This window comes from Mesoplodon mirus (assembly GCF_964341445.2).
Source record: "Mesoplodon mirus genome assembly, chromosome: 8".
Lineage (NCBI taxonomy): Eukaryota > Metazoa > Chordata > Mammalia > Artiodactyla > Ziphiidae > Mesoplodon > Mesoplodon mirus.
The window spans coordinates 53280174-53295049 of record NC_138984.1 but is presented as its reverse complement, the minus strand read 5'-3'; the positions used below and the strand labels follow the sequence as shown (position 1 = coordinate 53295049).

The 14876-nt window shown below is 35.9% G+C and overlaps 1 protein-coding gene across 11 annotated transcripts in view; it reads right to left on the bottom strand.

Moving 5' to 3' along the window:
• Positions 1 to 14876, bottom strand: part of R3HDM1 (R3H domain containing 1) — a 108244-nt gene that overhangs the window by 55181 nt on the left and 38187 nt on the right. For 2 of the 11 annotated variants that reach the window (XM_082629846.1, XM_082629853.1), the window contains 7 exons: positions 14333 to 14370; positions 14173 to 14223; positions 13834 to 14060; positions 9826 to 10080; positions 6962 to 7113; positions 3267 to 3368; positions 734 to 1018 (listed from right to left, as the gene is read on the bottom strand). In XM_082629846.1, coding sequence (XP_082485972.1) covers positions 734 to 1018; positions 3267 to 3368; positions 6962 to 7113; positions 9826 to 10080; positions 13834 to 14060; positions 14173 to 14223; positions 14333 to 14370 — 1110 coding nt within the window. The remainder of the gene's footprint in view (positions 1 to 733; positions 1019 to 3266; positions 3369 to 6961; positions 7114 to 9825; positions 10081 to 13833; positions 14061 to 14172; positions 14224 to 14332; positions 14371 to 14876) is intronic. The other 9 variants (XM_082629849.1, XM_082629854.1, XM_082629850.1 and 6 more) reach the window with 9 other exon arrangements.

The window sequence follows — 14876 nt, the reverse complement described above, 5'->3', positions numbered from 1 at the left end:
CCCTCTGTTGTGCTGAAAGTATTCAACATTAGGGCTCCTAGCTAATGTAATAAGGCAAGAAAAAGAAACAAAAGGTATATAGATTGGAAAGGATACTATATGTAGAATAATCAAATTTAGAAAGTCCACAGGATAAAAGATCAGTATATAAAAAACAATTATATTTCTATATACTAGCAATGAACAAATAGAAAATAAAATTTAAAAATAATCTCCTTTAGAATATCACCTTAAAACATTCAATATTTAGGGATATACTAAAAAAATACGTGTAACACTTGTGTGATGAAAACTACAAAATACTGTTGACAAAAAATTAAGGAAGATCTAAATAAATGGAGAGAGATACATGTTCGTGCATTGGACGATTCAATGGTGTTAAGATGTTAATTCTCCCCAAAATGATCTACCTCTTCATAAAATGTATCATTTTATTTTTATAGTGCATTTACTTTACTGTGTTTCTCTTAAGCTAATCAGAACAAAAGAAACCTCTCAGAGTCAGAAGGAAACTCAAAGATCACATAATGTAACCCTCCAACTGAAGGGTCTACATGTCATGTAGTTGTCTAGCATGCACTTGAAAATCTCCAAAAGGGAAGATGACTACAAGCTTTGCTTACAGGTTCTCACAAATCCTATCCATGTGAAATTAAAAATAAGCTCTCTAAAGTTAAAAGTTATCTTAAATGAGAGGCTTCCACAGGAAAGAAAAGATGAAAAAGCAATGTACCTGTGGAGAGGGCTGTTGAATATATCCTTGCTGCTGGAGCACAGGCTGGCTGACGGGATGACCAGAGGCAGAATAGCCAGCAGTAGGGACTGGCTGCCCAGGTGGTAGCGGAGGAGGAGGAGGTGGCGGCGGTGGTGGAGGGGCTGCTGTCATGATATAACCAGACTGCTGTGGGGACTGAAGAACAACAGTGGACTGGAACATGGTGGCGTGAGGATCAGAACCATCTGCAGATGGCTGGCGGGCAAGACTCATGTGGCTAAACTGAGACCCAAGGTTGTCCTGCTAAAAAAGGGAGAAGTCAGAAATCAGTAAGCTTTCCATACATAGACCAAACTTATCAAAGAAAAATACTTCAGATATTTTAAGAAGAGTTGCAGTAGTATATATTACGGAAATCATGTATCTACAACAGACATGACTTAATAGAAGAACAGCTTCAAGAAAATTAGAACTCTAAGGCAGCAAGGTAGGACTATTACAATGCTATCATTGCAAATTACTTATAAAATATATCTAACGGAAATGTATAGCATGCAGAAAAGAGTAGGGTGTAACATTACACAATAATAAAATGAAAAGACACTATTTAAATGAAAACTAAAGGCACCCTTTTATATTATACAATTAACATTTTCTGAAAGGACTTCGAAGACCAGGAGTCTAGCAACGCATGGTACTAATTACTCTTTACTTTAAATCGTTGCCCTTCTTCCCAGAAGGCGAGATTCAGCCTCTATGCATTTCTGTATCTCCTCCCATACCTAACAATCAAATATACTAGCAGAAATGAAATAAAATATTTAAAATCTACCCTCCCTGATGTACACTCTAATCTCTCAACAATAATTTGGTCATAAACTCTTCCATAGTGTTTGTCCTTAAGTCAGATGTTAGACAGATATAATCCAAATGACAGTTTCCTACTGCTTTTGCTACTTAAGAGAGCCAGAAATGGTGCCCAGCCAAGAAAGGGTTACGATTTATATGCCATCTGACAAATGTTTCTCTGACTCAACAGCGTAAGGATCAATTCTGACTGGTCTACATAATATCACTGATATGACGATAATGGGATTAAAAAGGCATTCCCTTGCTCCCAAGGAGCCACAGATTGGCAACAATATGTACCATATTTTGTTAAGAGGGAAAATTTGAAAAAAAGTTACTTAAAATATTGTGGTAATTGAGTTGTTAGATCAAAGTTGTTGACATGTCTGCAATTTCTATAATCTGCTGGTTTTTGCAAAGTAAATGAAGGCTATGGAGATGATAAAGGGACTGAAAAAAAGGGAACCTGACTTAGTGACTGAAAATATATGGCTTTACTCTTCCCAAATGGTTGTTCTGACAGAGTCTAGCACTATTCATATAATTCAATGAATAGTTTCAGAAGAGGAAAATATACTTACAAATACCTACTAGCTGTAATTACAACGTAATATGGCCAAATATTTTAAAAAGAGATACGATAACTATATACCACCATCAGAGTCATCTTGGTAAAAAAAAGTCATTTTCTTAATCCAATGATCTGCCATTTTTCCAAAACATTTTTGAGGCTTTTATGGTATTTCTAAAAATGTTGTCAACCTTCTCAACGCTGGCAAAATTTCATTTTTTCAGACTGAAAGTGATTTCTGAAAATCATTCAGAGCCAAGGCTGGTAAATAAGGTCGCCTCAAGCCCAAAACAAAAACACCCCCAACAAAACAAAACATTTCTAAAAAGTGGCAAGTGATTTTAAGATATAGCTTATAATTTAACCTGGATGCGATTTCAAAATGTGATGGCCATATAGTCTGAAAAATAAGAGCATCACTGGGAAAAGTATATTGGTGGTTAGGCAGATTCATTTAAAGGGAAGGAAATTAACACTTATTGAATATCTATTTCTTGTTAGGCACTATGCGGGAGGTACTTTATATGGTGGCCTCATATGCTCAGTAACTAGGGAAGGTCACACAAGAGAAAACATGGCAAAGGTGTATCTTGAGTTCTTCCTGAGACGTATAACTTGGGGCATACTTTGGATTAAATGAAGTACCACTACTTTATAGTCACAGATTAAATATCTAGAGATCTTCTTTGGAAATATATTAAGGAGGATGTTTTATGTAATTGGAGGCTCCAATTCACCTAATGACTGATACTAAGTCTACTGGACCTGGGGCACTGGGGAAAGAACAGAAAGCCTAAACCCAGGTGAAAGCTGCCACCCCAGGACTGCACAGACCTGCACTGGCCTCAATGAGAAAAATAGCTAAAACATCTTATGACTTGAAAATTATTTCATTATGAAAAGAGAGGAAAAGATTAGGCTTTATACAATCACTGTGATAAGCCAATATAACAAATATTTTATGGAAGAGAATAAATTATTTCTAATACAGGTTAGAAATGCTTTTTCAAAATGTATGTAACCCTGACTTTAGAAAATCACAAAAGAACATATCACATTAATCACATTCACAAGGATTCATCACACATCCACCCACAGAAACAACGCAGGAGGTGAATAGAGATATAGTACCACGGAGTATTGCTGGGTGGGTGAGACTGGCAGGAACGGGGATGGGTAAGGGGCTGTTGAGTACTGAACAGGCTGTGAAGAGGGCTGCAGAGGACGAATAGGCTAAGGAATAACAGGTTGGCAAACAATGTTAATGTCGGAATAAAATGTTAGAGAAGAATTGCATAAAATGGAAAGTTACACTTTTTCTGGCAATAACTTAAAACTACAAAGTCACCTAAAATACAACATTATAGGAAACAACAAAACAATACTAAGCGAAGAAACTCTACATAAAAAATTTTGAGAACATACATTTAAATTTAAAACATAATTAGAAAGATAATTTTTTTCATAAAAGTATTTATTAGATTCACTGCAACAGGTAATTTAGACATTTCAAATCCTATTATCTAACAAGACCCCTGGGTTAAGTCAGTAAAGGCAATACCATTTATCCTTACTTCCTGGTTTGATGTCGGGGCTGCTCTACTTAGCTATGTAACACTAAGTAATAAAAGAAAAACTTCACTTACTCTTATTATCAGACAGTATATCTTACATAATGCCTATGCCAAGTAACCTCTCTATTTGATAATAAGCCATGATTAGATAACTCTTTTGGGACCAAACTGCCTAAATTTTAGCAATTTTTAAACAAAAATGTACTGTGAGTACCATTAATAGCCTAAAGAAAACACACACATACATATAAGCACGTGCACACACACACAAACAGGTCTCTTTTACGTAAGGAAGATAAACACAGTTTTCTTCTAACTAAAAATTTTTATTGAGAGAATATTAGGAGCTGAGAAACTACACTTGGTCTTTGAACAACTCAGGGATTAGGGGTACTGACCCTCTGTACGGTCAAAAATCTGTGTATAACTTATGGTCGGCCCTGTACCTGCAGATTCTACTCCACGGATTCAACCAATCACAGATCATGTATACTGTAGTTACGTATTTAGTGAAAAAAATCTATTGTATAAGTGGACCCTCGCAGTTCAAACCCATGTGGTTTGACGATCCACTGTAATTATTTGAAATTCTTTTTACTAACAAAATACTCCTGCATTTCAGAGAAAAAAATTTTTAAGTTTTATGTTTCCCAAGGGCACTCAAAACACAGGTGTTCTAAAACATGAAAGAGGTTTCAATCCTTTCTAAATTTTAGGGAATACAGCTGGCCATCTATAGGCTAATAACGGCATTTAGTTTCCCAGTCTTACATTTATATAGTTTATTACAAAGGACAATATATATATTGGTTTAATGACTATCATAATCTACCATACAGGTGGCAATCAGGTTAAGGGAAATTAAGTGACCTGTATACAACTATTTAAGCAAGCACTGGAGGAACCCAAGTCATTTTATCTAATGAAAACTCTTAGTTTTGGTTACAATATACATACATGAATCTCCCTGGACAATATCTCCAAAGAGTATACTTTAGAAATGAAAAATTAACTAAATAAGATTACTCAGGGAATAATCTAGATAAGGAGAAATTCTTATGACTAAGATGTATAATGATGAGTTTGCCCTTCCACCACAAAATCAACACAACAGTTTCTGGAAAAAAATGAAAGGCTTAGATTAGTTTAGAATTCCACAAAAAATTATAGAGCTAACATACTAAAAAAAGTATAAGCTGAAAATCTACAGAGTAGCCACTGGTTCCTCACAAACCTCTTGACTAGAAATTAGCAAGCTTCCTAATGGATGACAGCACATACCACACTAAATGAGGTGTTGTGGCTTTAAAACTATCAAGTACCAGCTATTTAATGAGTTCTTAAGTCAGACAACCATTAAGACACAACTTTCTTCCAGAAAATGTGACCTACTAGGTCAGTGTCAGATGAAACAAAAGCCTTAGTCAGCTGGGGAGTAAAAGAAAGAAGAGTACTGTGAGCACCAAGGATAGGAATTAATGTCTGCCAGAGTGTCAAGTGGTAATGAGAAAAATGTGGGCTAGAAGACTGGCTGATCAAAGTGAAATTCTGACAGTATGTAGAAAAGAAAAAGCATTAGCACTTCCTTTTTCCTACTTAAATTGCAACTGGCTGTAAAATAACATCCACTTAAAGTGACTGGTTTCAAGAACGCAGCCCATTTGAAGGCTTTGGAAATCACAGCATTACTGTGTTTGGTTATTTGAAATTTCGTGGATGGATTATCTCAGTGTGCAAGAGATCGTTACTAAGTTATCATTTGTTCATCAATTCTCTATTCTTGTATTTGAGGAAGAATTACCAGAAACACCTGAAGCAATGCCAGGAAAAACAGCCATGGAGTTTGAGGCATACTCCAATATTTCAAGTTATAGTCTATTAAGACAGCATTTCTAAACTAAGCTGCTTACATCTTCACTTAGGACTGTCTTTTAAAACTAAACCAGGCAAAGCTATTTCTAAGAGATAATAATCTGAAACATATAACCACAGATAAACCCTTAGGACTTTTTGAAGGTGCCAGACTAACATTATTTCCATTGAATTAAATCAAATGAAAATCAGCCCTATAAAGCTCCTGGTGAAATTCACAGCACTGCAAAGATGACCACACAATAGCAAATGAAAGGGAAACACTTCAAGACCAAGTTGAATGAAACCAAGGCAGAGAAGGCCAAGGAGGGAGTTTTATGTAGTTTATTATGTACCTGAGTGTATGTAATCAAACGGGGTTGGGAAGTAGGTATGGGAGTCTTTGGAAATAGTTTTAGACAGTTTCCTCTACATATATGAATTCATTTGTATGGTCTTGGAAGTGCATCAAACACCTTGAAGTCCTACTGCAGAGAAACTGCCTTGCCCAGTATTACGAGTCTTAATTGCCAGAGCAATAATTATTTTCATTAGTTTAAAAATATTTGATAACTTTATCAAACTGCTCATACATTTTCACCCCTGCAATACAAATATAACTTGTGAATAAAACTAATGAAATTTCTCCAGTTCAATTTTATCACTATACTTCTTTCACAAAACATTACTCTGCATGTTCTCACCAGTGGAATATTTAGATCGTCTTCCAGGGAAAAAGAGGTGCAAGTAACTGTACAAACTGCCTTTGATATGCTACACAACCTTTAAAAGATAGAATGAAAGTAAGAATTTGCACTAGTATAATCAAGTTCAGCAAGAATGAGTAACAAATCTACAGGGGAAAAGCCTGAATGTGAAAATGCATGTGTAAACTCTGAACATTTATACAAATTCAAGATATTATTAAGAGTACTTCTGAGAATTCTAAATCAATGTTTCTGTCTTTATCTTTCATAGAGCAGGTGGGGTGGAGAGTACCTTGTAGTGAGGCGAGTCAACTCAGTTTCTTATAAGTGCTTGATCTGTTGAAGCTTAGAACAACTCACTTTGCTCACTGGGGTAATGAACTATCTTAGTTTTGCTTTTTATTCCTCTGGTCCCTTGCCTGTTGTTGTGAGATGCAAGGTATAAAATACTCACCATACAGGGTCAGGAGATAAAAATTTCCCTTCCTTCCAATATATATTCTGTTTTCATTAGCAGAAAAGCCCTTGAAGTTAACCTCTCTTCCTACGAGCGGTGAGTAGGACATCACTGGTGGAGAATACTAAAGTTCTAAGAGACACTTACTTGGGCTCTCTCGATTATAATTAGTGACTTTTAGTCCCAAATATGCAAAGGCAGGTGAACTTAGCATTGTGTAATCGTGGACGTGTGCACCTGTGAGAAGATGTGATGGGCTGCTTGCTGCTGAGGTGGCAGTGCTGGCAGAGGAGGCTGTGGAGGTCCAGGCACTTGGGCTCTAACTGGCTGTTGAGTCACAGGAGGGCTACACACAACTGGACTCCCATCTGGGTTTAGGAAGGGTTGACCTGAAATTTTTAAAAAGGAAGAACAAAAGATCATTTACGATGGAGACCCAATATAGGTTGCTCTACAGACAACTTACAGCACATGTCTGCAGTCCTGATTCACAATTCCAAAAGCGTCAAGGTTCTGGAAACCAAAAGCTTTTCTTACCTTGGAAAGCAAAGCCTGACCTTACACGAGCCTATTAACAGTCTTTATATTTCCCACGTAGAGTAAATATTCAAAATTTTTGCTGCGGTGTTTTACTATGGGGGTGCTGCGCCAGAACCCACTTGAGTTGTTTTATACTACACAGTATTTTCTAAGAAACTCAATTCTGAAACACATCTTGCTCAAGGATTGAGTTACAGGATTGTGTAACATTTCAGTTTCAAGGGAAAAAAAAAATACTTGACTTTGGGATATCGGAAATTTATTAATTAGCCTGTTAGATGGTAAGAAATATCTAATTTACAGGTCACATTGCATATATTTAACTAGTAAGATTAAAAGCTGATGAAAATTAAAATGGTTGATAACTTCAAATTTCAAATTGTGGAGTTGATGGCAGTGTCCTTATTTTATAACTTCTAACTTGTTAAAAGTAGAAAATAATTTTAAAATTCTAAATAATTTTCTAAAAAAATTTCCTTTCACTTCCAATGAGCTTTACTCATAGGTAAGAAATAAAACGAGAGAGAACTTTAGTACTGATTTTGAGGCTTATTCTTATTGGTTACCAATTACGGGAGGAATACTTTAACTCTCTACACATACATTCTAAACAACTTTTTCTTATTATACAAAGTAATATTCTTACTGTGGGAAAATAACTAACAAATACAGATCAGAAAGTAAATAAATTCCCCATAATCTTATAATCAACAATTTGGATACCTTCTTCCAGAATTTTTTTTTCAATGTACACATAAACAGATTCAAAGAGTAGTATTTTTCCTTACTATACACTGAATGATTTTAAAAAACACACTGGATTATTAAAAAAGAAAGAAAGAAAAATGAAAGGACTATGTGAAATAAAGAGATCATTGACTATATACCCTTTTAGGATGGGAAGAATACCTATGTGTCTTAAACTGCCTTCAAAACATCCTCTTTTTTTAAAAATAAACTGTGACATATAATAAAATAATATTTGGGAAAGCAGAATACACTGTTCCATTGCTATCAAGTGGGAAAAGTCCTCCAAAGTCAAATTATTTTTATCAGTTAATTTCCTGATAATTTATGTGATGGTTATAGATAACTAAAAGCAAGCCATGCTGGATATTTGTTGATTGTTATAAATAATTTTGAAAAAAAACATGGTAGAGAAGACTTGAGTGAAAGCATGTTTAAAAGTAACTTAAGGATTGTCTGAAAAAAGCTGGATGTGTTGTAATGCTGTTCTCAAAAACAAAGAGATCACTTTTGGGCTAATTTAAAATTAACTATACAATTTAATTTCAGGTTGCTTAGTTTCTCATCATTTCCTACTCAAATGAAGCTTCCACGTTACCAAAACCATGTTAACTAATATTCTGAATGAAAAACAATAGAAAATAGTAAAATATTAAATCATCTTATATTCTGCCCCAGGAAAACAGGAAGTTTAGTAATATAATAGACTTGAAGGATCAGAAGGTAATTGTTATAAAGCAAAAACTGAGTTTCTGAAGAGTCAGTTATTTACGCTAATTCCATTCTTACAACAGAAACAAAAGTTTGAATACTTTATCTTTAAAAAGAGATGCAAATGAAATCTGAAGGTAATAAGTTCCAAGCCATAGTTTTTTCTACAACAAACAAAAGGCAAGTTTCAGAACACTCAGAGACTCTGACACTCTCGCCTGTATCTACCTTGCCCAACTACTACCATGCTGATGTGACAACATCAGCTAAATCTGTGAATCTTTAAGGAAGGTTATTGAATGACTTAAGGCTATTTTCATTACCTTACCATATGACTGGGCTATGTTATTTTGATTAGAAACCAAAACTTCCTGTCATTTTCAAAAAAATTTTATTTTCTCAATATGTCATTTTTGCCAATATACACAATGAAGTGTATTATGACTGCAGTTTCTTAATCTCTCTGAAGTTCAGTTTCCTTATCTGTAAATGTAGATTTCACCTAACAGGGTTGCTATAAATAATGTATTTAAAGCACATAACACAGTACATGACACATGATAAACAATACAGAGTACTATTTAATTGCAAAGAATGTGTTGTCAATATTAATTCATAACGACTATCTATTTTCTTTCACTACTAATAAGATGTTCTTTAGCTTTTCCTAAGTAGACAACAGTTACTGTATTCAGAAGAACAATTACTTATGGATTCTTTCCACTGCATTATGTAAGAAGAGCTGCTAACGTTCTCCTTCTTCATGAAATGCATACTATTTTTCCCATGATAAAACTGTTCTATCAAATAAAGTTCTTTCAAAGGTGGCTGTCCCATTTCTAGGAAATGAATTGTTTCTTAATTATTTGGCCTAAAAGATGATGTCATGGATGTCACAAGGAGAAAAATACTTTCTGATATAAATGTCTTTTAACATTCTCTAGCATAAAAGTTTTTATTAAAGTTCTAGGGAAAATGCTAATCACACATGAAAAATAAAAAGCTGACAATGCATATACAGATAATACATTTAATACATATTATTTAGTTTTCAGATAACTCCTGATATCTCAACTGAAATAAACCTTTTTCTGGATACCAACCTGTTTGTGGGTTGATCAGAATACTGCCAGGTGGTATGCCTGTCGCTTCCAAGGGAAGCAAAAAGAAGCTAGTGCTAGGAGATGCGACTTGCCCATTTAGGCCACCATCAAAGGAAAGAGAACTATGAGTGCTGACAGTTGGATAGACGACAGGTGCGCCATGAGAAGACTGGCTGAGAGCTGTACCTGGAAGAGGCTGCTGGATGTGAGAGAGAGAGCCCGTAGATGACCCTACACTACCAGAAGACTCAGAACCTAGGGGAGGAGTAATGAAAAAGAGGGAATTTTTTTAAACCTCATATAAAAACGCAGGTTTTAAATATGTAACAATAAAATTCACATTGCATAACATGCAGTTACCACATAAAAGCATGAACTATTTTTGACTTACTGTACAATTTTGCTTCCCCTCCCCACCAAGAACAGGTTTAATACAGCAAAACTGATCACATAAGTTGCCAGAGAAGTCATAGCCAAAGCATGCAACTAAAGCAAGTCTATAATACTGGGTTGGCCAAAAGATTCGTTCGGTTTTTTTCCGTAAGATGGCTCTAGTAGCACTTAGTTGTCTTTAACTCCATTTGAAACAAGTCTGTTAAGACTGTATGCGACAGCTGCAGTTAAAAAAGACTTACCAAAATTGGTGGATTTTTGTATAGCCATTTTAATATTGAAGATGGAAGAAAATAGCAACATTTTCGGCATATTATGCTTTATTATTTCAAGAAAGGTAAAAACACAACTGAAATGCAAAAAGAGATTTGTGCCATGTATGGAGAAGGTGCTGCGACTGATTGAACATGTCAAAAGTGGTTTGCAAAGTTTCGTGCTGGATATTTCCTGCTGGACGATGCTCCACAGCCGAGCAGACTAGTTGAAGTTAGCGATCAAACTGAGACGTTAACTGAGAACAATCAACGTTATACTACACGGGAGAAAGGTGACATACTCAAAATATCCAAATCAAGCACTGAAAATCATTTGCACCAGCTTGGTTATGTGAATCGCTTTGATGTTTGGGTTCCACGTAAGTTAAGCGAAAAAAACCTTCTCAACTGTATTTCTACATGAAATTCTCTACTGAAACATAATGAAATCGTTCCGTTTTTTTTTTTCTTTTGTGGTAGGGGGGGCCTCTCACTGTTGTGGCCTCTCCCGTTGCGGAGCACAGGCTCCGGACGCGCAGGCTCAGCGGCCATGGCTCACGGGCCCAGCCGCTCCGCGGCATGTGGGATCTTCCCGGACCGGGGCACGAACCCGCGTCCCCTGCATCGGCAGGCGGACTCTCAACCACTGCGCCACCAAGGAAGCCCCGAAATTGTTCAGTTTTTAAAACGCATTGTGACGGGCGATGAAAAGTGGATACTGCAAGATAATGTGGAATGGAAGAGAACATGGGGCAAGCGAAATGAACCACCAACCACACCAAAGGCCGCTCTTCGTCCAAAGAAGGTGATGTTGTGTAAATGGTGGGATAGGAAGGGGGTCCTCTGTTATGAGCTCCTTCTGGAAAACCAAATGATTCACTCCAAGAAGTACTGCTCCCAGTTAGACCAACTGAAAGCAGCACTCGACGAAAAGCGTCCGGAATTAGTCAACAGAAAACACATAATCTTCCATCAAGGTAACGCAAGATGGCAGGTTTCTTTGATGACCAGGAAAAAACTGTTACAACTTGGCTGGGAAGTTCTGATTCATCCGCCGTATTCACCAGACATTGCACCTTTGGATTTCCATTTATTTCAGTCTTTACAAAATTCTCCTAATGGAAAAAAATTTCAATTCTCTGGAAGACTGTAAAAGGCACCTGGAACAGTTCTTTGCTCAAAAAGATAAAAAGTTTTGGGAAGATGGAATTATGAAGTTGCCTGAAAAATGGCAGAAGGCAATGGAACAAAATGGTGAATATGTTGTTCAATAAAGTTCTTGGTGAATATGAAAAATGTGTTTTTTATTTTTACTTAAAGACCGAAGGCACTATTTGGCCAACCCAATAACATCAGCCACAGACAGCCACAAAAAACGCATTACCCAAATTCCCAAAAGGACGAAGTTATGTATATTTTTACCTTTTAGATTAACACCTAGGAATATACAGATTATAATTTTTCCCCCAGGACAAAGAACTTAGCACAGCCAAATGCCCAAAACCTCTTATATCAGAAACCCCTTATCTATAAGAACACAGAAAGATTAAGAGTAGTGTAGGAAATAACAAAAATGATAATTCTCTATCAAGAGAAACAACTGTCAGGTTTCACTGCAGACTTTCATTTTCAGCTCGTAATCATAGCATCTTCCTGTAACGTAAAGTCAACTTTCAATTTTTTATCATAGCAAGGGACAAAGGTAGAATAAAAATATTCCAAGTACTTATATTAGCATCGGCTTAAAATTTATTTCTCACTGTACTTAATAAGCTAATTTGATAATTTATTTTTAACTGCTTTCCCACCTCTAATCTACTTAATTTTCTATTATACAGAGACTGAAGAAGTCACTGACTTTCAGTATAATGGCTTAAGGCAGACAATGAGACAATGAAAGAAAGGAAAAGATTTTGACGATGTAAATAGTTAATTAGGTTTTGAATAACAGAATGGACTCTGGGATGGAGAATTAATTTTTAGTGAATGACATAAACAAATATGATACACTATAGAGATTGCCTCGGAAGGATAACTTCTATTTTAAGTTGTGCCAAAAAAGACTATCTCTAAGAACTATATGAAAAAAAATTTTTTCCTAAAAGAAGAATTAAATATTTATTTTCATCTCTGAAGATAATATAGACTATAAATAGTACATGTTCTAAAAATGTTTTAGGGACTTCCCTGGTGGTCTAGAGGTTGAGAATATGTCTTGCAATGCAGGGTCACTGGTTTGATCCCTGGTCAGGGAACTAAAATCCCACATGCTGCTGGGCAACTCGGCCCGTGCGCTGCAACTACTGAGCCTGCGCACTGTGGAGCCTGCGCACCGCAACGAAAGATCCCCTGTGCCATAACTAAGACTCGATGCAGCAAAAAAATATAAATAAATAAAAATGTTTTAATTTGGCTGTGTGTCTAAATGACTTTCTCACGACACATGAGTACTTTATTTTCCTGTTATGATGACACGATGACTAAGTGACCGTTTATCAAATAAATGCATATTTGGTACATATGCATATTTCTTATATTCATAAAATTTACTATCTTTAGCAAGAGTCTATCATATACACTAAGATTTTAAATATCCACATTATAAGTTAAAAAGATGACAAGTGCAATTCACAAACCTTAAGAATTTAAAGTACTGAATTACAGTCAGAGATGAGAAAAATTTACTGTCACCTTCAAATTTACACCTCTCCCTTCAATTGTTATCTGTGTAAAACCATATATCTAGGCTTTACCTGAAAGGATAAAGAGCCATTTCTGCTGATTTTCATGCTTATTTTGGGATACAAATAAAGATCCGTGAGGATCCTAAAAGAGACGTGAACTTTAGTATCGAAGCCAGTGAAAGTGAAAAGAGAAATATGCTAGGAGCCTAAAAGTTACATAATCTAAAAGCAAAGAAGCTAGTAGAATGAGAATGTTATTGAAATTTCTACTTATCCATAATTACATTGTATTATATTTCTTTAGTTTTTAAATTCCTCAAAAACTTCTCAGCAATTTTATGTTTTTTTGGAATGGCAAACGAACTTTATCATGAAATGCACTCAATAATATGATAGTATTAGCTGAATTTCAGCTAATAGTATTAGCTGAAAATGCAATCAATGTTAACTAATCCTAGGTAAGGAAAGATGCCTTCTGTAAATCTCTCTCACACAGAGAATAAATCCTAATGTCAGTAAACGTGTTACCTCTTAAGTACTTTGGAGGTGCTCAATGTACGGCTGGTAGGAATCCTATATTTTAGGATAATTACAGAAGCCACATGATGAATAAAGAGCTAAGACAACATTAGGGAAACTAATGTTTTGACTGCACAGTTCTAGACAGATATTTATACCTGTTTTTGAAAGCCTGCCTATGCTTTTGCTGCTTCCAGAACTATCACCTCTTGTCAGAACTGAAATTCCACTGAAGCTGCTGGCTTTGGTTACAGCAGGCTTGAAGTTTCGGAGAGAGCTGTCTGAATCTGTGCTGCTCCAGGGTCGGGGTTCAGAGTACTTCAACTCGTTCTCAGTGCTGCTTTGATGGCTATTTGTTGATCTCCCTGAAGAATCTTTATTAACTCTGTAATTTAGAAATAAAACTTTGAAAAGCTAATAGAGACAAAAAGGAAAATTATTAAAAAATGCTTTAAATATTCAATACTGTGTACTGCATGAAAACATGCTTCCAATACCTAAATATCTGGCGCCTCTGCTGGGTGCTACTAGCATCCTCGTCTTGGATTCTGTTGGCATTTTCATAAAACATTTTTATTTTTTATTTTTTTTAAACATTTTTATTTTTATTAGCATCAGTGAGACACCTGGCAAAACAAATGTTAAAAAGCCCCTTACCTTTTGTCAATAATATAATTCTCTTGGGAACACAGGGACTAGAAAGAAAGAACGGATATAAAAAGTTGAGCATTTGTCAGATAATGCCACCTGGTAACTAATGATGACAACACAAATCGTGTTATAATTTTAAAAAAGTAGTTACCCTCACCCCTCAAATCAAACATGGTGATAAGTTACAAAAATAAATGACAATGAAAAATTATTTTGGCTTGGAGATATGATGCTTATTTTTAACAGATATACATTTTTTTTTTTTTTTTTTCTTTTTGCGGTATGCGGGCCTCTCACTGTTGTGGCCTCTCCCGTTGCGGAGCACAGGCTCCGGATGCGCAGGCCCAGCGGCCATGGCTCACGGGCCCAGCCGCTCCGCGGCATATGGGATCCTCCCAGACCGGGGCACGAACCCGTATCCCCTGCATCGGCAGGCGGACTCTCAACCACTGCGCCACCAGGGAGGCCCTAGATATACATTTTTGAAGCCATTCATTTTTGTGTGCAAAGTAACTTGAAATTCAAATATTTAACAAGTGAATCCATTTTC